The sequence below is a fragment of the Dendrobates tinctorius genome, unplaced genomic scaffold (assembly GCF_039654945.1).
Source record: "Dendrobates tinctorius isolate UK_male_01 unplaced genomic scaffold, ASM3965494v1 ptg000011l, whole genome shotgun sequence".
Lineage (NCBI taxonomy): Eukaryota > Metazoa > Chordata > Amphibia > Anura > Dendrobatidae > Dendrobates > Dendrobates tinctorius.
The window spans coordinates 116,554,091-116,578,882 of record NW_027361679.1 but is presented as its reverse complement, the minus strand read 5'-3'; the positions used below and the strand labels follow the sequence as shown (position 1 = coordinate 116,578,882).

The 24,792-nt window shown below is 45.9% G+C and overlaps 1 protein-coding gene and 1 long non-coding RNA gene across 9 annotated transcripts in view; one reads left to right on the top strand and one right to left on the bottom strand.

The window, feature by feature from the left end:
* The window catches only part of LOC141049867 (uncharacterized), a 192,469-nt gene that overhangs the window by 23,110 nt on the left and 144,567 nt on the right, over positions 1–24,792 (bottom strand). The window lies entirely within an intron of this gene.
* LOC141049826 (ADAMTS-like protein 5) overlaps positions 1–24,792 on the top strand; it is a 289,658-nt gene that overhangs the window by 154,582 nt on the left and 110,284 nt on the right. For all 8 annotated transcript variants that reach the window (XM_073546654.1, XM_073546644.1, XM_073546637.1 and 5 more), the window contains 4 exons: positions 5,314–5,374; positions 5,456–5,564; positions 5,687–5,814; positions 5,935–6,058. In XM_073546654.1, the coding sequence (XP_073402755.1) occupies positions 5,314–5,374; positions 5,456–5,564; positions 5,687–5,814; positions 5,935–6,058 (422 nt within the window). The remainder of the gene's footprint in view (positions 1–5,313; positions 5,375–5,455; positions 5,565–5,686; positions 5,815–5,934; positions 6,059–24,792) is intronic.

Sequence of the window (24,792 nt, the reverse complement as noted above, 5' to 3'; positions counted from 1 at the left end):
GGGTGACAGAATGTATGTGTGCAACTATAAAATGTAGCTTATTTTCAATAGTACCCATGAAAATAAGCTACTGTGTAGCTTCTTTTTCTGCCAGAATTAATCAGTCATTATTAAAATTCTCAATTCTGAAGTAAAATCTGTATTCCGTGCAGACAGACTTTCCCACTACAGAAATAGTTGATGACAATTGGTGCTGATAAGATTCTATGCAGGTGGCAAGAGGAGGGAGGAGCTCTGCCTCTAGCTCCTCCCTCATGCCATCTAAATAGAATAGAAAAAGGAATTCCAGAGAGGCAACAGGTATGTGAAAGATAAAATCCATGATTTATTGCATACTTTAAAACAGTGGCAGTTCCTCCAGTAGCATAACGATCAATGCCTGTGAAAATTAAGGAGGATAAATCAACTTTATGTACTTGCGCAAAATGACACGATACCGCTGAAATGTTTATGGTGGTGGTGCTCACAACATCTAACAAGTGCCTTCTGAGCTGCTTTTTAATGTCATAAGTCCAGTTGGTGGTTAAGGAAACAAAACTGCTGGATTTGTGTACATACATTGAGTGCTGCCGCACTTGAAAAAAATCTTTCAGAGAAAGCTATGTGTGTTTAGATGTTTTGGAATTATTTTGAAATAGGCTTTGGAAAAGAATGTGTCCCAACGAAGGGGCTTTTTTGGCCACAAATCTGATATCCGTATTGTTTAGTATGGAGTTGAGATTAGGGTCAATATTGAGCATTGGAGATGTTTTTTATTAATATGTGTAATCTCATAATATTGTGGACTGTAGTCCATTGAAAAAGTAATGGGATTATTTCTTTTGTTACCTCCCCCTGGGGAATGATTTTGTTCTTGTGTTGAAAATGCCAGATGTCTGGATCAAGTAAACCTTGTCTATATATCATTGATATCTGTTGGACGGCATTATGCAACACTGAATTTCTACAGCTCCTGTTTCTCAATCTGCGGAAAATGTGGTTAGATTCTCTGGAAAAATTCCCTTTGTTGGTGCAATTCCTTTTAATGTGAATGAGTTCCCCTTTAGGGATATTTTTAATCATGTGTGGGGTCAGTCAGTAGATTTCTATATGGGGAAATTATGACTTGCCTGTTATGTATGTCTGCCTGTAATCTGACATTGAAAAAATTGATCAAGTCCCAGTTATGAACATGGGTAAATTTGAGATTAAATGGATTGTTAAAGAAGTTTATGAATTCTACAATTTGTTCCTGTGTGCCAGTCCACACAAACAAGAGGTCATCTATGAAACGACCAAACCATTGTATTTTATCTCTACGTGGATTCATTTCACTGAAAAGAAATCTTTCCTCCCAAAATGCCATCATTATGTTTGCAAGAGATGGGGAAAATTCCCCTCCATGCTTACTACCTGCGGCTGTAAGAAAAATTGGTTATCAAATGTGAAGAAGTTGTGCTTCAGCAGAAAGGAGACTGACATGAGGAGGAAATGCTGTACAGGTGTGTTGTATGTACTATATTTGCTTAGAAAAAAAACTAAAGGTGGTCAATGGCAATGTGGTGGGGTATGGAGGGATATAGTCATCAAAGCCGAGACACTGATAATGGGGCTGCCATGTGAAATTGTCAAAAGAGGATACTATTGCTTTTGTGTCCCGATGAATCCTGGGATGTTGATCATTAAGGATTTGAAGTGGTGATCGACCCAGACTAGAGTTGAGCGACTTTGGTCGGATCGGGTTTCATGAAACAAAATTTGAGTCGGATGAAACTGGTCCGACTAGGGCAAAAAAAAGTCGGAGTTTCGTCCGAAACCCGACCCCAATGCAAGTCAATGGGGAATAAAAGTCGGCATTGAGTGGATGCATTTTACTTGGGTCTGCTGCACTCTGCATTAGTGCAAATGCATTTTGGCCTGTCTGGTTTGTATCTGAATTTTTTTGGAGGTTTTCATGTTAGAGTAGGACTGGCAAGTGTAAGGAACTTTGACGCGGTTTGTCAGCTTCCGTATTAAGGCATTAATATCAACCAATACCTTACATATATTGATATTTTTTTTTGCACTTTTTATATTTTTTCAGGGTGCATTTGGGCCCAAATGGTTCTGCAAACCTGTGGCCTCTGTTCACACGGGATGCATTCTAGTTGGCACTGGGCAGCCCCCCTATATGGTGTTACTAAGAGGTTGTGAGCCAGAAGCCCTGCATTCCCTGTGTGAACACTGCCACATGCGGATTATTTCTTCTGCACTGGTGTACCACACGGCCAATCCCTGATTGTAGGCTGGCTGTTTCATTTGGTATTTATGCACCTTGTGCAGTTGCCATTTTACATGGGTCTGCTGCACCGTGCATTAGTGCAAATGCATTTTGGCCTGTCTGGTTTGTAACTGAATTTTTTGGAGGATTTTTTCCTCTTTTTGAGGTTTTCATGTTAGAGTAGGACTGGCAAGTGTAAGGAACTTTGACGCAGTTTGTCAGCTTCCGTATTAAGGCCTTAATATCAACCAATACCTTACATATATTGATATGTTTTTTATGCACCTTTTTATATTTTTTCAGGGTGCATTTGGGCCCAAATGGTTCTGTAAACCTGTGGCCTCTGTTCACACGGGATGCATTCTAGTTGGCACTGGGCAGCCTCCCTTTATGGTGTTACTAAGAGGTTGTGAACCAGAAGCCCTGCATTTCCTGTGTGAACACTGCCACATGCGGATTATTTTTTCTGCACTGGTGTGCCACATGGCCAATCCCTGATTGTAGGCTGGCTGTTTCATTTGGTATTTATGCACCTGTGCAGTTGCCATTTTACATGGGTCTGCTGCACCCTGCATTAGTGCAAATGCATTTTGGCCTGTCTGGTTTGTATATGGCTCCAGGAGTCTACCAGCTTGTCTTGTTGCAACTTTCACAGTGAGCTGACTCTCCACCTCCCCACTCCCTCCTTAAAGGTAACCCGTCACCTCATTTTTCGCATATACAGAACCGACCAAAAGTTTGGACACACCTTCTCATTCAAAGAGTTTTCTTTATTTTCATGTCTATGAAAATTGTAGATTCACTCTAAAGGCATCAAAGCCATGAATTAACACATGTGGAATTATATAATTAACAAAAAAGTGTGAAACAACTGAAAATATGTCTTATGTTCTAGGTTCTTCAAAGTAACCACCTTTTGCTTTGATTACTGCTTTGCACACTCTTGGCATTCTCTTGATGAGCTTCAAGAGGTAGTCACCGGAAATGGCTTTCACTTCACAGGTGTGCCCTATCAGGTTTAATAAGTGGGATTTCTTGCCTTATAAATGGGGTTGGGACCATCAGTTGTGTTGTGCTGAAGTCTGTTGGATACACAGCTGATAGTCCTACTGAATAGACAGTTAGAATTTGTATTATGGCAAGAAAAAAGCAGCTAAGTAAAGAAACGAGTGGCCAGCATTACTTTAAGAAATGAAGGTTAGTCAGTCCGAAAAATTGGGAAAACTTTGAAAGTGTCCCCAAGTACAGTGGCAAAAACCATCAAGCGCTACAAAGAAACTGTCTCACGTGAGGACCACCCCAGGAAAGGAAGGCCAAGAGTCACCTCTGCTGCGGAGGATAAGTTCATCCAAGTCACCAGCCTCAGAAATCGCAGGTTAACAGCAGCTCAGATTAGAGACCAGGTCAATGCCACACAGAGTTCTAGCAGCAGACACATCTCTACAACAACTGTTAAGTGGAGACTTTGTGCAGCAGGCATTCATGGTAAAATAGCTGCTAGGAAACCACTGCTAAGGACAGGCAACAAGCATAAGAGACTTGTTTGGGCTAAAGAACACAATGAATGGACATTAGACCAGGGGAAATCTGTGCTTTGGTGTGATGAGTCCAAATTTGAGATCTTTGGTTCCAACCACCGTGTCTTTGTGCGATGCAGAAAAAGTGAACGGATGGACTCTACATGCCTGGTTCCCACCGTGAAGCATGAAGGAGGAGGTGTGATGATGTGGGGGTGCTTTGCGGGTGACACTGTTGGGGATTTATTCAAAATTGAAGGCATACTGAACCAGCATGGCTACCACAGCATCTTGCAGCAGCATGCTATTCCATCTGGTTTGCGTTTAGTTGGACCATCATTTATTTTTTAACAGGACAATGACCCCAAACACACCTCCAGGCTGTGTTAGGGCTATTTGACCAAGAAGGAGAGTGATGGGATGCTACGCCAGATGACCTGGCCTCCACGGTCACCAGACCTGAACCCAATCGAGATGGTTCGGGGTGAGCTGGACCGCAGAGTGAAGGCAAAAGGGCCAACAAGTGCTAACCATCTCTGGGAACTCCTTCAAGACTGTTGGAAGACCATTTCCGGTGACTACCTCTTGAAGCTCATCAAGAGAATGCCAAGAGTGTGCAAAGCAGTAATCAAAGCAAAAGGTGGCTAGAAGAACCTAGAATATAAGACATATTTTCAGCTGTTCCACACGTTTTTGTTAATTATATAATTCCACATGTGTTAATTCATAGTTTTGATGCCTTCAGAGTGAATCTACAATTTTCATAGTCATGAAAATAAAGAAAACTCTTTGAATGAGAAGGTGTGTCCAAACTTTTGATCTGTACTGTAAGCTGTGGTCACCGCCATTAGGGGCTTATCAACAGCATTCTATAATGATGTACATAAGCCCCCGATGTAACCTGAAAGAGAAGAAAAACAAGTTATATTGTACTCACCCAGGGGGCGGTCCGGTCCGATGGGTGTCGCAGGTCCGGGTCTGGGGCCTCCCATCTTCATGCGATGACGTCCTCTTCCTTGCTTCTGTTGCAGCTCCTGCGCAGGCGTAATTCTCTGCCCTGTTGAGGGCAGAGTAAAGTACTGCAATGCGCAGGCAATGGGAAAGGTCAGAGAAGCCCAAGCGCTTGTGCACTGCAATACTTTACTCTGCCCTCAACAGGGCAGAGAATTACGCCTGCGCAGGAGCCACAACAGAAGCAAAGAAGAGGACGTCGTCGCATGAAGATGGGTGGCGCCGGACTGGACCGCGACACCCATCGGACCGGACCACACTGGACTTGACTACCCTTGGGTGAGTATAATCTAACTTGTTTTTCTTATCTTTCAGGCTACATCTGAGGCTTATCTACAGCATTGTAGAATGCTGTAGATAAGCCCCTAATGGCAGTTACCTTTAATGTGTATCTACATTGAATCTCATTAGTAGCAACTGTCATCTCCTATCTCTGTAATGGGAAAGTCTGTCTTCACTTTTCATGTGTAGTATTGATTTATGAAAAAAAAATTAAAATGACGGTTACTCTTAAGTTATCAAAAGTTATGTTTTCTTCTTTTACAGGGATAATATGGAAGTGTCATGTGTAGGAGAGCCCCGGCAGTATAAATCTTGTCAGTCTATGGTAGGTGTCTAGTATAAGCGTGGTTTAGAGATAACTACCGGTAGTTTTTAGTTGTTTGAGCATTTTCCTGTAATTTAACAGTTGTGCCCAGAAGATTCAGTACCATTTAGGGATGTACAGTGCACCCTCTATAACAACAGACCCATCCCTGGCTCTTCTCAGAGATATCACTGGGTGCCATTCTATGGAGGTAAGTAGAAAATCAAACACTAAGTATACTATAATATGGATGAATATTTTTGTATACAGCATAAAATAATTTCCAGCTGCTAGTGATTTCATAGAATGTCTTGATTGCTTCTATACCTTTAGCTCCCATTCCCTGTGATTTGAATTGCTTGGCTGTTGGATACAACTTTTATTACACCTTTGGAAGAGTGTTAGATGGAACTAGCTGTTGGCCAGACTCTGATGGTACTTGCATCAATGGTCAATGCCAGGTAATTATCTATTGATCAGTTTCAAAAATTTACGCATTGTAATAAGATAATGATTAAAATTACTATGCTATCGCCTTGTCAGTTACTCTAATTCATACAATTTGTGTATTCATTCTACAGACAGCAGGCTGTGATGGTATCTTGGGTTCTGGAGTGATGAATGATCGTTGTGGAAACTGTGGTGGCCAGAATGATTCTTGTGTTCACATCCAGGATGTTTATCGGCTTCCATATCCCTTGACAGGTTATATTCAGCTATGTATTTCAATAACTACTGGTGAATTTGTCTGTTGTGGGTGATGTATTACTTTTAAATTGAGTATGTGTTCCGCACTGATTAAAATGTCCAGCTGGAATCAGATGCCAGCAGGACATTATGTTCTGCTACGGCATGCATGTCAAAGAAAGAAAGAAAGATTTCAACATTTGTAAATTAATGACCAGAAAACATTTTTTGTTACACTCAGTCAGCCGCCAATTATCTACAAGTTGCGGCTAAGCAGTAAAAGACGTGATATCTACATTTTGACCATCAGTGTATTATTTATTTTTTCCAAAGTTCATACTCTGGGTATGATGTTTTTTTTCTAGTGTTACTCCAATAGGTTTGCCTGGAGGAATTTAAGAATGTCTGAAAAAGAACACATTGCAAATGTCTGACTTCCTATTGCCTTCAAACACATTAAAGGGAATCTGTCAACAGGATTTCACCCCCAAACTATTTATCTGCACATGTCACTCTCTAAAACGCTGTCACTAGCGATGCAGCAGCGGTCGGCGGTCGCACTTACCTTTCAGACGCGGCGAGGGTGTCCGTCTTCTGCCTGCGTCCATGGCTCGCTCGTCGGCGCCACCAGGAAGCCGACAACGAGAAATGGACCAGGCCGATCTCACGCGATCAGCGATAGCCAGCGGGGAGCCGGTCGGAGGTAAATAACACATGTAGCGATATCGCTAGTGATATCGCTGCTGCGTCACAAAATCGGTGACGCTTTAGCGATATTGCTAGCGATATCTCTATGTGTAAAGCCCCCTTAAAGCAGTTCAATGACAAGCAATAGGCAAAGTTAATGAGGAATAAATAAGATAACAGCAGTTCTTTAAATCACTTATCGTTTCAGAGGCTTCCCAGTCCAAAACTGAAGCTTTGAAGGCAGTGGTGCCAACAACGGCTGGTGCGGTGCTGTTTCAGTGTGGTCCTACAAACAACAGTCCGTCTTCTGGCGGCAGCAGTCGGTCTCCGGCACCTTCCGCAGATCCCCCCGCGGACCCCCGCACAGCCCCGCAGACTCAGCAGGCCCCCCCCGCACAGCCCTGGCAGACCTCCCGCACAGACCAGGCAGACCCCCGCAGACACCGGCACACACATAGTCACCGCCCACACACTTCCCTCTTCCCGATCTGCAGCGTTTCATCAGCAACAAAACAGCAGATCTTTTTTAGACCTGTGGTTTTGCTGTGGAAGTGCCGGACTCAATGCAAGTCAATGGGTGCAGAAACGCTGCAGATCCGCACAAAGAATTAACATGCTGCGGAAAATAAAACGCTGCAATTTCGCGAAGATTTTTCCGCAGCATGTGCACAGCGTTTTTGGATTTCCCATTGATTAACATTGTGTGCATTCTGCACTTCGGATTTGATGCAATTCCGTGCATCCAAAAACGCTGCAGAAATGCATCAAAATCCGCAAAGTGTGCACATACCCTAAGGCTAGTTTCACACTTGCTTTTTTTTGCAGCGCGTTTTTCCCGCAAAAAAACGCATTGAAAAAACGCATACAAAAGCATACAACTGCTGCGTTTTTTTCAAGCATTTTTATGAGCATGCATGAAAAAAACGCAGCGTTTTTAAGCGTTTGTATGCGTTTTTAGTGCGTTTTTACCGCGTTTGCGTTTTTTTCCAACATTAGGTGGCCCCTCACACTAACCCAAACCATGACTTTACTAACCCTAACCCTGACCCTAACCCTTAACCCTAACCCTGACCCTAACCCTTAACCAAACCATACTTAACCCTAACCCAAACCCTAAACCCTAACTAACCCTAACCCTGACCTTAACCCTGACCCTAACCCTAACCCTAACCCTAACCCTGACCCTAACCCTTAATCAAACCATACTTAACCCTAACCCAAACCCTAACTAACCCTAACCCTAACCCTAACCCTGACCCTAACCCTTAACCAAACCATACTTAACCCTAACCCTGACCCTAACCCTGACCCTAACCCTTAACCAAACCATACTTAACCCTAACCCTGACCCTAACCCTGACCCTAACCCTAACCCTAACCCTTAACCAAACCATACTTAACCCTAACCCTGACCCTAACCCTGACCCTAACCCTTAACCAAACCATACTTAACCCTAACCCTGACCCTAACCCTGACCCTAACCCTAACCCTAACCCTGACCCTAACCCTAACCCTAACCCTGACCCTAACCCTAACCCTTAACCAAACCATACTTAACCCTAACCCTGACCCTAACCCTGACCCTAACCCTTAACCAAACCATACTTAACCCTAACCCTGACCCTAACCCTGACCCTAACCCTAACCCTAACACTGACCCTAACCCTAACCCTAAACCCCCTTAACTAACCCTAACTTTACCCAAACCCCTAAATTCCATTGTCTAAACTAATGGTAAAAAAAAAAACGCATATGCAAAAAAACGCATACATGAGCATGCCAGTGCGCACATATGCGCATCCATAGGCTATAATGGCCAATTTTAGTGCAAAACGTGCGCATACGTGCGCATGCGCTTTTTTGCAGGGCCAAAAAATGCAACATGCTGCGTCTGGAAAATACAAACGCACACCCCAAAAAAACGCAGCGCATGAAAATCGCATACGTGCGCTTACCAGCGCGCAGGTATGCGCACCCATGTTAAATATAGGGGAAAAAACGCATGCGCAGGTATGCGTTTTTTTCCAGCGCTAAAAAACACAAATGTGAAACCAGCCTAAGGCGTGTACATCAAATAGAGCTCAATCTCATACTCGCCCCTCACTCAGGCTAAAGATTGAACACAGACCTTACCCCCAACCACACTTGATAAAGACCTATATTGGGTCGAAACGTCGTTCTTTTGATAGCGGAATAAACCTCACTTTGAAACTGAACACCCTAGAGTGGATGGTGTTCTTTTTGCATTTACTTAACCCTCAACCAGTCTAAACATCCAAGACACTCAATGCTGCTACTACTTACTGAAAGGACAATAAGTCCCAATGTCATGCAGCCAATGTACTCACAGCCCACCAACCATACTGTAGGTACAGTAGGTCACATGCATAAACTACCACTTAGTCTTTTAAATAGACATTGTGGTTCTTTAGAGCAATAAGGCAAAGCTATTAAAGGGAATCTGTCAGTAGGATGAACCCTCTTAATCCATTTATATGGGCATGCAGATCACAGGAAGCTGAATACAATGATACCTTGATATCTGTGATCTGATGTCTGATTCACATTTTTATTATATGTAAATTACCTCTTACCAGCTATGGGGAGGACCCTGTGTGGAAGATAACTTTCACTCAAGACCTTATTTTAAATAGCGGGTGTAGTTAGTTGAAACATGAAACTAACACAGAACAGCAGAACTGAACTTTGTCTTCTTGCAAACACATTTTGCAGCTCTTGAGCTCTGCTGTATTGCAACAATATTACAAGCTGTCTGCCTGTGAGATGGAAGCGGAGAGGAACCTGCAGCTGTGTCAGGTATAATCACACACAGCTCTGCAGTGAGATCAGGAGAGTGGCCACTACATATTGCACTGGTAACCATTTACACATCACACTGGTAACTCCCTTCATGTAAAATAAGCTCTGGGGGCAGAGTTATCTTTCAGTTAACATCCTCCCCGAAGCCAGGAAGACTTCCTTTGCATAAAGGGATAAAAGATGATTTATTAACAACAAGGCATCTGATATGAAGCATAGAGGTAGAAGTTTTTTCAGCTGTCTATAACCTGTATGCCCATATTAATAGTTTAGAGAAGCCAAATGTGGTGACAGATTCCATTTAAAGTTTTAGGCTTTAATACACAAAAGGTACTTTGCTTAATATGTACAAAAATAACACAAATATAAAAGGCACAAAGGCAGTTAAAAAAAAGTGAGAAAAAACAGGGAAGTTCTGTACTTAGCAATCCTCTGTTAGGTCTCTTTCACACGTCAGTGTCTCCAGTATGTGTGGTGACAGTTTTCACACGTACCGGAAACACTGACATTCAAATGAATGGGTATGTGCACATATCAGTGTTTTCTCACGGACCGTGTGTCCGTGTGCTCCACACATCGACAAGTCCGTTTTTGTGCATCTGCACAGATCACACGGACCCATACAAGTCAATGGGTCCGTGTAAACACGTACTTCACATGGATGGCGCCCGTGTGACGTCCTTGTGCTATCCGTGTGCGTTGTAAAGTCATAGGGTTAAAATTGAAACAAGTTGTTTTAATACTAGACTCTGGTACGTATCCACACAGAGAGCACAAGGATCACACACAGATGGTATACACGGACGCACGGATAGCACATGGATGTGACAAATGGACACATGGACACATATACATGGATTTTACTCTTCGCCATGACAGCACCCACTTGGAGAGAGGGATCCACCCATAGGAACAGGAAACCTACAGAGATAAAAGAGGGCGGTCCTCCTCTCCTCCTCAGTTGGTTTCCTGTTCTGATGGGAACCGCAGGATTCTCTACAAATCATACCTGGGCCAGGGAACCGCCTGTGCGGTATCTGCGGGAACGGCAGGGGTTCCGGTCCGGAAGCAGCGATGGGGGAGTGCTGGGGTCCGGCTCCCTCCCCGACTGGGGCAGCAGCAGCATGACAGAAACGCCGGTCCCGGGTGAGGCCGACTGGGGGTTTTCTGCAGAAATACACGCCACTGGGATTTTGGAGGAGAATCCATCCTGGTCCGTGTGGGAGCGCAGGAGCCGGAGGGAAGTGATAGTCCGGCGTTCCTAGGGCTTCAGCGTCCGGAAGGACACGCATGCAGCGCTGACAGGAAGGTAAGGAGGAACTTCCGGGTTACCGGGAGTTCCTCGACACAGAGCGCACGCGCGGTCTCGGAAAGCACGCGAGACTGAAGGCATGGAGGAGTGCTCCCCGACCCCTCCGAAGAAGAAGAAGAAAGAAAAAAAAGGGAGAGATGGTTTATTTTACTTAGCGCCAGCGGCTGTATTCCGGGCCGGACGCATTTTAATTAGCCGCGCCTGCAGGCAGGCGCACCTGGAGGGGGAGGTGCCGGCATAATGAAGGGGCTTATAAGAAACCGTGGGGATATGGTATGGTGTGCAAACATGTCTTCCCCAAGACAGGACTCGCATTCCCAGGCAGGTGATACAGCGGCAGCCAAGGATCACTCACGCCGTGATTCCTCGGACAGAAGCCACAGGAGCCACGCCAACAAGCCTCCTTCTCAGCCTGAGCTGGTACCTACAGCTTCTCTGGGTGAGTGGACGACTCTGCCTATCAAGCTGATATATATATATCTCTCTCTTTCCCTCTCTCTCTCTCCTCTGCTATGTCCGCCATAGGCTAAGAGAAAGGAAAAATCAAAAAATAAAGAATGTACCCTCTGTACACGTCCTCTATCGGACTCTTACATAAAAAGGCTATGCAAAAAATGCATCAATGAAACAGCAAAGTAGGCCTCAACATCAGCCACAGACATAAGGGCTATAATAAGGGAGGAATTACAGGCCCTAACCCAGGCTAGCAGCATATCTATAAGTACTATGACTAACAAGCCATCTACAGTTAGCTTAGATACTGATGAGGACGAAGCAATAGTCTCTGACAGTTCCAATGCATCCACATCATCTTCCTCTGATATGGAAGGGCGTTCATATTTTCTGTTAGACAACATGGACAACTTAGATAAATCTGTGAGGAACACCATGGGATGCACAGAGACAAAAGAACCTCAAACAACACAAGAAATTAGAGTTGAGCGAAACGGGTCGAAAAAATTCAAAAGTCGCCGACTTTTGGCAAAGTCGGGTTTCATGAAACGAAACCCGACCCTAGGATGAGGTCGGCCACAAGGTCGGCGACTTACGCGCCAAAGTCGCGTTTCAAAAGTTTGTTTGCGCTCTTTTTCAGCCAATCAGGATCCACGGACACTGTGGGCAACGTGATGACATAGGCACGGGTCACCACCATCTTTCAGAAGGGCATGCAAGTGATTGGCTTGCTTTGGTGGGCGTCACAGGGGGTATAAAAGGGCGTGCACGCCGACCGCCATCTTACTTCTGCTGATCTTAGTATAGGGAGAGGTTGCTGCTGATTCTGTAGGGAGAGCGTTAGGCAGGGAAGAAGACAAAAAAACTGCTTCTGCTGCTAGCGATTTGGCCTGCACAACACACAAGTCACTGTGTGTGCAGTGCAAGGGGAGGCTATATTGTGGTGTATCAGTGGTGTTGGTTGTTGGGCTGCCTTTTAAGGCTTCCTGACACGCTGGCATTGCTGTTTACCCACTGCTCCGCAAACTGCTTTTTTAAAAGCAATCCAATCTCCCTTATCCTCTCGTCACTTTGGTCACAGGCAGCTGTGCCATCGAGCGTGTCACATAGCGCTCAGATATCAGTGGGCCGCACACAATCCACAAGTGTCCAGTGTCCAAAAGTGTACGCAGAGATTCAAAATCTCCATTATCCTCTCGTCACTTTGGTCACAGGCAGCTGTGCCATCGAGCGTGTCACATAGCGCTCAGATATCAGTGGGCCGCACACAATCCACAAGTGTCCAGTGTCCAAAAGTGTACGCAGAGATTCAAAATCTCCATTATCCTCTCGTCACTTTGGTCACAGGCAGCTGTGCCATCGAGCGTGTCACATAGCGCTCAGATATCAGTGGGCCGCACACAATCCACAAGTGTCCACTGTCCACAAGTGTACGCAGAGATTCAAAATCTCCATTATCCTCTCGTCACTTTGGTCACAGGCAGCTGTGCCATCGAGCGTGTCACATAGCGCTCAGATATCAGTGGGCCGCACACAATCCACAAGTGTCCACTGTCCACAAGTGTACGCAGAGATTCAAAATCTCCATTATCCTCTCGTCACTTTGGTGACAGGCAGCTGTGCCATCGAGCGTGTCACATAGCGCTCAGATATCAGTGGGCCGCACACAATCCACAAGTGTCCACTGTCCACAAGTGTACGCAGAGATTCAAAATCTCCATTATCCTCTCGTCAATTTGGTCACAGGCAGCTGTGCCATCGAGCATGTCACATAGCGCTCAGATATCAGTGGGCCGCACACAATCCACAAGTGTCCAGTGTCCAAAAGTGTACGCAGAGATTCAAAATCTCCATTATCCTCTCGTCACTTTGGTCACAGGCAGCTGTGCCATCGAGCGTGTCACATAGCGCTCAGATATCAGTGGGCCGCACACAATCCACAAGTGTCCACTGTCCACAAGTGTACGCAGAGATTCAAAATCTCCATTATCCTCTCGTCACTTTGGTCACAGGCAGCTGTGCCATCGAGCGTGTCACATAGCGCTCAGATATCAGTGGGCCGCACACAATCCACAAGTGTCCACTGTCCACAAGTGTACGCAGAGATTCAAAATCTCCATTATCCTCTCGTCACTTTGGTCACAGGCAGCTGTGCCATCGAGCGTGTCACATAGCGCTCAGATATCAGTGGGCCGCACACAATCCACAAGTGTCCAGTGTCCAAAAGTGTACGCAGAGATTCAAAATCTCCATTATCCTCTCGTCACTTTGGTCACAGGCAGCTGTGCCATCGAGCGTGTCACATAGCGCTCAGATATCAGTGGGCCGCACACAATCCACAAGTGTCCACTGTCCACAAGTGTACGCAGAGATTCAAAATCTCCATTATCCTCTCGTCACTTTGGTCACAGGCAGCTGTGCCATCGAGAGTGTCACATAGCGCTCAGATATCAGTGGGCCGCACACAATCCACAAGTGTCCACTGTCCACAAGTGTGTGCAGAAATTCTAAAACTCCCCTGTCCTATAGACACCTTGTACCTTGTTTTACATTACTATATAGTTTGTTGGATTTTGTCTACATTTCTACCAAAAATGAGGAAGGCTGGTGGAAGAGGCCGTGGAATTGGGCGGGGGTTGGCAGCTGGTAATGATGGTGTTGGTGGTGGATCTGATGGTAGTGGCAAGAGCAAAATAGGACCGAATGCAGGAGGTGCTGACCCTGCGTCATCGTCTGGCTACATAAGGACTCGAACGCTTAGTTTTCTAGGAGTTGGCAAACCGCTTTTAAAGGCAGAGCATCAGGAAAAAGTTTTGTCTTACATTGCTGACTCAGCCTCCAGCTCTATCGCCTCCTCTCTTCAGTTGTAAAAAGTAAAAGCACTGAGTCGTCATTGGAGGCTCATGTTCATGAACCACACCTTTCCTTGTGTCCTTCACCCCAACCAAGATTGAAGGATGACGCAGGCCATACTACTGATTACTCCATGGAGCTGTTTTCACATACCATGCCTGGATTATCAAGTCAAATGGTGAATTACCCAGGCCAAGATGAATCTGACATGGAGTGCACTGATGCACAGCCGCTGATGGATGATTCTGCTGGTACATTCACTCAGAGCACTACATTGTCCTCGCAGTGTACAGAGCCAGATTTTGACCCTGATGAGACTCAGGTGCCCCTTCCCGCACACTATACCACCATACACGGTGACACAGAGAAAGGTGCACATGACATAGAAGAGGAGGTGATGGATGACCCAGTTGTTGACCCAGATTGGCATCCATTGGGGGAAGAGGGTGCTGCTTCCAATAGCTCAGATGAGGAGCATCCACAGCAGACATCGACATCGCAACAGCTGTTATCTGGCAGGCCCGGAGCACTCCAAAGACAGGTTCCAAACATCAAAAGAGTTGCTGGACAGCTTGTCCAGAGGGTCAAAAGATCACAGCGTGCTAGGCCACAAAATGTCTGCCAAAGTAGGAAGAGTGCAGTGTGGCACTTTTTTGAACAAAATCCTCATGATCAGGCCAAGGTTATCTGTAAGAAGTGCGCAAAGACCTTTAGCCGAGGGAAAAATCTTAAAAATTTGAATACCAGTTGCATGCTTAGACATTTAACCAGCATGCACTTGCAAGCGTGGACACAACACCAAACCTCAAGTGCCACATGTGCAACTGATCACAACGAAGGTAGTCAGCAACGCTACATTGTTTCCCCCACTGTAAGCCCACCGGTTAGCACAGCAGCAAATGTTGAGGTGTCGTTGCAAGGCCACAGCAGTCAGGGAATCCCACTGTTATATCAACGAAAGACTGATTCTAGGCCATCAGAAAGAACAACAACTCCATCACCATCATCAACCCTCTCTCAGTCCGCCCTGTCCACCGCTACTTCCACCATATGCAGCTCTCAAGTCCAGCTCACCCTCCCAGACACTATGAGTAGGTCAAGAAAGTACTCAGTCTCTCATCCGCGTACACTGGGTTTGAACGCCCACATTGCCAAACTAATCTCGTTTGAGATGATGCCCTTTCGGTTGGTGGAAAGCACAGCTTTCCGCGAACTCATGGCCTATGCAGTACCACGCTATGACCTACCCAGTCGCCACTTCTTCTCTCGCAAAGCCATCCCAGCCCTCCACCATCATGTGAAAGACCGCATTGTCCATGCACTCAAGCAGTCAGTGAGCGGAAAGGTGCACCTCACAACTGATGCATGGTCCAGTCGGCATGGCCAGGGCCGTTACGTGTCCATCACTGCGCACTGGGTTAATGTGGTGGATGCAGGGTCCACAGGGGACAGCGGTGGTGGGACAGTGCTGCCTAGCCCACGGTATAGGAAACAGTTGGCTGTAGGCGTTCGACCCTCCTCCTCCTCCTCCTCCAGAAGCGACAGCTCGTCCACAGAGCGCAGTCGTACGAGCACTCCATCTGCAGCTGCCACTGTTGCACACGATGTGTCCCCCTATCGAGCAGCTAGTGGAAATCGTCAGCAGGCTGTGTTGCAGATGATGTGTTTGGGCGACAGACACACCGCCGAGGTGCTGGCCGAGTACTTGAAGCGACAAACTGAGTCATGGCTGGGCAGTGTACATCTTGAGGCAGGCAAGGTAGTTAGTGATAACGGCCGTAATTTTGTGGCAGCCATAGCCCTTTCAAAACTCAGCCACATACCTTGCTTGGCTCACACCTTGAACCTGGTGGTGCAGTGCTTCCTCAAAAATTATCCGGAGTTAACAGCCCTGCTCCAGAAGGTGCGAAGACTGTGCGTGCACATCCGCCGGTCGCCTGTACACTCCGTTCGTATGCAGAAGCTGCAGCGATTGCTCCACCTTCCCAACCACCGCCTCATTATCGACATTGCAACAAGGTGGAACTCCACCCTGCACATGGTGGAGCGGCTGTGCGAGCAGAGGCAGGCCATAATGCATTTGTGGGAGGATACACGGCCAGGCACTTTGAGAGCAGACATGGAGTTGACAGGCGTGCAGTGGTCGAAGCTGAAAGACCTTTGTAAAGTCCTTCAGTGTTTTGAGGAATGCACACGGCTGGTAAGCGCAGACGACGCCATCCTAAGCATGAGCATCCCACTTATGCTTCTGCTCATGCAAATTTTGACGCACCTTAAGGAGCAGGCGTCTGCAGCCAATGTTGATGAGGAGGAAGAGGAGGAGGGAATCCTTGATGACATTCAGCCATTGTCTGCTCAGGGACCTCTCCTGGACGAGGTGGAGGAAGAAGAGGAGGAGGAGGAGGAGGATGATGGGGATGATTACTTAGGGGAGGAGGATGCATCTCGTGGGGCAAGTGAAAATGTTGGCGTGGCAAGGTCTGGTACAGGGTTTGTGCGTGACTGGAGGGATGTGGATTTGCCAGAAAGTGCTCCTCCACCCAGCACTCGCAGTGCATCATTGACACCGGGAACATTGGCCCACATGTCAGATTATGCCTTGCGGATCCTAAAAAGGGACCCCCGCATTGCCAAAATGATGAACGATGACGACTACTGGTTGGCCAGCATCCTGGATCCACGCTATAAAGGCAAATTACAAAACATCATGCCACAGGAGAACCTTGATCTAATATTGGCTAATAAACAAGCAACTCTGGTAAATCGGTTGCTTGAGGCATTCCCAGCACACAGCAGCGGTGATGGTTCTCACACGAGCCGTACGGGCCGGGGGCAGCTTGACAGAGGTGTTCGTGGTGCACACAGCAGAAGTGGCGTTGGAGACAGGGGTTTCATGACAATGTTGTGGACTGATTTTTCAAATACCGCTCACACAACTGGTAATACTGCATCGATGGAAAGTGACAGGAGACAGCAGTTGTCAACTATGGTTACAAACTACTTTTCCTCCCATATCGATGTTCTCCCACACAGGTCATTCCCCTTTGACTATTGGGCCGCTAAACTGGACACCTGGCCTGAATTGGCACAATATGCCTTACAGGAGCTCGCTTGCCCAGCTGCAAGTGTGCTATCGGAAAGAGTCTTCAGTGCAGCTGGATCAATCCTGACAGAAAAAAGGACCCGTCTGTCAACCCAAAATGTGGATGATCTAACCTTCATTAAAATGAACCACGCATGGGTTTCCAAGGATTTTGTCCCACCTTCCCCTGATGACACATAGGGTGACAGAAAAATGGCTTGCTTTGGTCCACCTCTTCCTGGTACTTCACCTATTTCGCCTTTTGCATCAGTTGAATGTCCAACATCAACATATGCCACTTTCTAAAACTCCCTAACTGTGCTGCCTCCCCCCCCATGGCCGGGGTCACCACCTAGCGCACGACACCGTGCGAGTGCCGTTGCCCTGGACAGGTGGGTAGGCCGACTCTTGGGCGCGGGCACTGGCACAGGGTCCCTCATAGTGCAATCAAGTGTCTCTGACGGTGGTGGTGCACACCCGCAGTCAGACACACCGCTGTACTATGAGGGGCCCAGTGCCAGTACCGACGCCCACGAGTGGGCCCCCTTGCTTGGCCAGGGCCCCAGCATTTGCAATCTTTACCTCTCCCTGCTCCTCCGCTGTGTAATCTGGGCTGTCAAATCCATACTGTGCCTGACACCGTCTGAGCCTGCCTCCTGAGACATATATTTTGAATGTGTACGCTATCCATACATGTTATCCAGGGATACGGTACCCTTTCTAACCTTTGTGCAATGACGTGCAATCCATACTGGGCCTAACACCGTCTGAGCCTGCCTCATGCTGTATAGACATATATTTTGAATGTGTACGCTATCCATACATGTTATCTGGGGATACGGTACCCCTTCTAACCTTTGTGCAATGACGTGCAATCCATACTGGGCCTAACACCGTCTGAGCCTGCCTCATGCTGTATAGACATATATTTTGAATGTGTACGCTATCCATACATGTTATCCGGGGATACGGTACCCCTTCTAACCTTTGTGCAATGACGTGCAATCCATACTGGGCCTAACACCGTCTGAGCCTGCCTCATGCTGTATAGACATATATTTTGAATGTGTACGCTATCCATACATGTTATCCGGGGATACGGTACCCCTTCTAACCTTTGTGCAATGACGTGCAATCCATACTGGGCCTAACACCGTCTGAGCCTGCCTCATGCTGTATAGACATATATTTTGAATGTGTACGCTATCCATACATGTTATCTGGGGATACGGTACCCCTTCTAACCTTTGTGCAATGACGTGCAATCCATACTGGGCCTAACACCGTCTGAGCCTGCCTCATGCTGTATAGACATATATTTTGAATGTGTACGCTATCCATACATGTTATCCGGGGATACGGTACCCTTTCTAACCTTTGTGCAATGACGTGCAATCCATACTGGGCCTAACACCGTCTGAGCCTGTCTCATGCTGTATAGACATATATTTTGAATGTGTACGCTATTCATACATGTTATCCGGGGATACGGTACCCTTTCTAACCTTTGTGCAATGACGTGCAATCCATACTGGGCCTAACACCGTCTGAGCCTGCCTCATGCTGTATAGACATATATTTTGAATGTGTACGCTATCCATACATGTTATCCGAGGATACGGTACCCCTTCTAACCTTTGTGCAATGACGTGCAATCCATACTGGGCCTAACACCGTCTGAGCCTGCCTCATGCTGTATAGACATATATTTTGAATGTGTACGCTATCCATACATGTTATCCGGGGATACGGTACCCTTTCTAACCTTTGTGCAATGACGTGCAATCCATACTGGGCCTAACACTGTCTGAGCCTGCCTCATGCTGTATAGACATATATTTTGAATGTGTACGCTATCCATACATGTTATCCGGGGATACGGTACCCCTTCTAACCTTTGTGCAATGACGTGCAATCCATACTGGGCCTAACACCGTCTGAGCCTGCCTCATGCTGTATAGACATATATTTTGAATGTGTACGCTATCCATACATGTTATCCGGGGATACGGTACCCCTTCTAACCTTTGTGCAATGACGTGCAATCCATACTGGGCCTAACACCGTCTGAGCCTGCCTCATGCTGTATAGACATATATTTTGAATGTGTACGCTATCCATACATGTTATCCGGGGATATGGTACCCTTTCTAACCTTTGTGCAATGACGTGCAATCCATACTGGGCCTAACACCGTCTGAGCCTGCCTCATGCTGTATAGACATACACTCACTGGCCACTTTATTAGGTACACCATGCTAGTAAGGGGTTGGACCCCCTTTTGCCTTCAGAACTGCCTCAATTCTTCGTGGCAGAGATTCAACAAGGTGCTGGAAGCATTCCTCAGAGATTTTGGACCATATTGACATGATGGCATCACACAGTTGGCGCAGATTTGTCGGCTGCACATCCCTGATGCGAATCTCCCGTTCCACCACATCCCAAAGATGCTCTATTGGATTGAGATCTGGTGACTGAGGAGGCCATTTGAGTACAGTAAACTCATTGTCATGTTCAAGAAACCAATCTGAGATGATTCGAGCTTTATGACATGGCGCATTATCCTGCTGAAAGTAGCCATCAGATGTTGGGTACATTGTGGTCATAAAGGGATGGACATGGTCAGCAACAATACTCAGGTAGGCTGTGGCGTTGCAACGATGCTCAATTGGTACCAAGGGGCCCAAAGAGTGCCCAGAAAAAATTCCCCACACCATGACACCACCACCACCAGCCTGAACCGTTGATACAAGGCAGGATGGATCCATGCTTTCATGTTGTTTACGCCAAATTCTGACCCTACCATCCGAATGTCGCAGCAGAAATCGAGACTCATCAGACCAGGCAACGTTTTTCCAATCTTCTACTGTCCAATTTCGATGAGCTTGTGCAAATTGTAGCCTCAGTTTCCTGTTCTTAGCTGAGAGGAGTGGTACCCAGTGTGGTCTTCTGCTGCTGTAGCCCATCTGCCTCAAAGTTCGACGCACTGTGTGTTCAGAGATGCTCTTCTGCCTACCTTGGTTGTAACGGGTGGCAATTTGAGTCACTGTTGCCTTTCTATCAGCTCGAACCAGTCTGCCCATTCTCCTCTGACCTCTGGCATCAACATGGCATTTCCGGCCACAGAACTGCCGCTCACTGGATTTTTTTTCTTTTTCGGACCATTCTCTGTAAACCCTAGAGATGGTTGTGCGTGAAAATCCCAGTAGATCAGCAGTTTCTGAAATTCTCAGACCAGCCCTTCTGGCACCAACAATCATGCCACGTTCAAAGGCACTCAAATCACCTTTCTTCCCCATACTGATGCTCGGTTTGAACTGCAGGAGATTGTCTTGACCATGTCTACATGCCTAAATGCACTGAGTTGCCGCCATGTGATTGGCTGATTAGAAATTAAGTCTTAACACACAGTTGGACAGGTGTACCTAATAAAGTGGCCAGTGAGTGTATATTTTGAATGTGTACGCTATCCATACATGTTATCCGGGGATACGGTACCCCTTCTAACCTTTGTGCAATGACGTGCAATCCATACTGGGCCTAACACCGTCTGAGCCTGCCTCATGCTGTATAGACATATATTTTGAATGTGTACGCTATCCATACATGTTATCCGGGGATACGGTACCCCTTCTAACCTTTGTGCAATGACGTGCAATCCATACTGGGCCTAACACCGTCTGAGCCTGCCTCATGCTGTATAGACATATATTTTGAATGTGTACGCTATCCATACATGTTATCCAGGGATACGGTACCCTTTCTAACCTTTGTGCAATCACGTGCAATCCATACTGGGCGTGAGAACGGCTGGCGAGCTGTTAAGCAAGCTACAGCACCTGTCCAGACAAGTACAGGGATTCCCTAGCGAGGAGACTTATTTGATTGTTTTCTATGTTGGGACAGCAATTTTTGGGGAGCACTATACTCTGGAGAATGATAGATGGGGCCCACCATACACTGGAACATTCCAAAGGTGGACATCAGACACTGGAGCAGCATTTACAGGGCCCATTATACACTAGAGCATTAGAAATGGGGCCCATTATGTTTGGAGCATTATTTGGGCCCATAAGACAGTGGAGCTTCATCCATGGGGACCAACATATACTGTAGCATTATGTGGAGCTCATCATATACTGTTTCAAACATTATATGGGACCAATGATTTTGTATGGAGAAATAGATGGGCCTCGTCATGAGTAGTGTTGAGCATTCCGATACCGCAAGTATTGGGTATCGGCCGATACTTGCTGTATCGGAATTCCGATACCGACTTCCGATATTTTTTCAATATCGGAAGTCGGCATCGGAATCGGAAGTTCAAAGTTGATTGACAGCCTGACGTCATCATGATGCGCGGTGTGTGCTCATCATGATGCGCCGTCATTTCGGGCCTTCCGGGGGTCTCTGCCGGCCTGCCGGGGGGCTGTGTGGACTGCCCGGGGTCTGTACCGGCCTGCCGGGGGGCTGTGCCGGCCTGCCGGTGGTCTGTGCACCCTGTGGGGGTCTGTACCGGCCTGCCGGGGGGCTGTGCCGGCCTGCCGGGGGGCTGTGCTGATGTCCGGGGGTCTGTGCAAGCATCGTCCGATGGGACTACAAGTCCCATCTGGCGATGCCTGCTACCATGACAGTGATTGACACATTAGCCAATGATGGGACAGTAGTAGTCCCATCATCCGGCTAATGTGTTAAATGTTAAAAAAAAAAAAAAATACTACATACATACTACATGCATGCTACATACATACTACATGCTACATACATACTACATACATACTACATGCATGCTACATACATACTACATGCTACATACATACTACATATATACTACATGCATGCTACATACATACTACATGCTACATACATACTACATATATACTACATGCATGCTACATACATAATACATGCTACATACATACTACATACATACTACATGCATGCTACATACATACTACATGCTACATACATACTACATATATACTACATGCATGCTACATACATACTACATGCTACATACATACTACATATATACTACATACATACTACATACATACTACATGCATGCTACATACATACTACATGCTACATACATACTACATATATACTACATTCATGCTACATACTACATGCTACATACATACTACATGCTACATACATACTACATATATACTACATACATACTACATGCATGCTACATACATACTACATGCTACATACATACTACATATATACTACATACATACTACATACATACTACATGCATGCTACATACATACTACATATATACTACATGCATGCTACATACATACTACATGCTACATACATACTACATATATACTACATGCATGCTACATACATACTGCATGCTACATGCATGCTACATACATACTACATACATACTACATGCTACATACATACCACATATATACTACATACATACTACATACAATACATTCATACAATACATACATAGACATACAGTACATATAACATAGAGTAACATACTTACCAATACTTGTCACATTGTTCCCCGAAGCCATTGTCTTTTACGGAATAAATATTAACATAACAAACCACAAAAATACTCACCCACGATCCGAAGCAGTCCACGAGTGTGTCCCACGACGATCTTGGGTAGAGAACTGCAGCATCAGCTGTTGCTGTCGTTCTCTACGGGCTACAGGAATCCAATGACGGAAGGTAGGTATCCTTCCGCACTGTATTCCTCCGCCACTTAAAAAAAAAAAAGTCCCTAGTCTCACTTTATGCCATTGCTGTGTGGGAAATTCCCACGCAGCAATGGCATAAAGTGAGACTAGGGACTTTTTTTTTTTTTAAGTGGCAGAGGAATACAGTGCGGAAGGATACCTACCTTCCGTCATTGGATTCCTGCAGCCCGTAGAGAACGGCAGCAACAGCTGATGCTGCAGTTCTCTACCCAAGATCGTCGTGGGACACACTCGTGGACTGCTTCGGATCGTGGGTGAGTATTTTTGTGGTTTGTTATGTTAATATTTATTCCGTAAAAGACAATGGCTTCGGGGAACAATGTGACAAGTATTGGTAAGTATGTTACTCTATGTTATATGTACTGTATGTCTATGTATGTATTGTATGAATGTATTGTATGTAGTATGTATGTAGTATATATGTGGTATGTATGTAGCATGTAGTATGTATGTAGTATGTATGTAGCATGCAGTATGTATGTAGCATGCATGTAGTATATATGTAGTATGTATGTAGCATGTAGTATGTATGTAGCATGCATGTAGTATATATGTAGTATGTATGTAGCATGTAGTATGTATGTAGCATGCATGTAGTATGTATGTAGTATGTATGTAGTATGTATGTAGCATGTAGTATGTATGTAGCATGCATGTAGTATATATGTAGTATGTATGTAGCATGTAGTATGTATGTAGCATGCATGTAGTATGTATGTAGTATATATGTAGTATGTATGTAGCATGTAGTATGTATGTAGCATGCATGTAGTATATATGTAGTATGTATGTAGCATGTAGTATGTATGTAGCATGCATGTAGTATGTATGTAGTATGTATGTAGTATATATGTAGTATGTATGTAGCATGTAGTATGTATGTAGCATGCATGTAGTATATATGTAGTATGTATGTAGCATGTAGTATGTATGTAGTATGTATGTAGCATGTAGTATGTATGTAGCATGCATGTAGTATATATGTAGTATGTATGTAGTATGTATGTAGTATATATGTGTTATGTATGTAGTATGTATGTAGTATATATGTGGTATGTATGTAGTATGTATGTAGTATGTATGTAGTATGTATGTAGCATGTAGTATGTATGTAGCATGCATGTAGTATGTATGTAGTATTTTTTTTTTTTTTTTTTTTAAACATTTAACACATTAGCCGGATGATGGGACTACTACTGTCCCATCATTGGCTAATGTGTCAATCACTGTCATGGTAGCAGGCATCGCCAGATGGGACTTGTAGTCCCATCGGACGATGCTTGCACAGACCCCCGGACATCAGCACAGCCCCCCGGCAGGCCGGCACAGCCCCCCGGCAGGCCGGTACAGACCCCCACAGGGTGCACAGACCACCGGCAGGCCGGCACAGCCCCCCGGCAGGCCGGTACAGACCCCCACAGGGTGCACAGCCCCCCGGCAGGCCGGCACAGCCCCCCGGCAGGCCGGCACAGCCCACCGGAGCCTGCACAGCCCCCCTGGCAGGCCGGCACAGCCCCCCGGCAGGCCGGCACAGACCACCGGAGCCTGCACAGACCCCCTGGCAGGCCGGCACAGCCCCCCGAAAGGCCCGTACAGACCCCAGAGAGGCTGTACAAGGGAAAAACAGGATTTTTCTTATTCCGATACCGGAAGTCCCATAGACTTGAATGGGACTTCCGGTATCGGAATCGGCGATACCGATACTTTTTTTTAAGATCGGCCGATCCATTCCGATCCGATACTTTGAAGTATCGGACGGTATCGCTCAACTCTAGTCATGAGATGTAAAAAGTGAGGTATTTTTCATTGTAC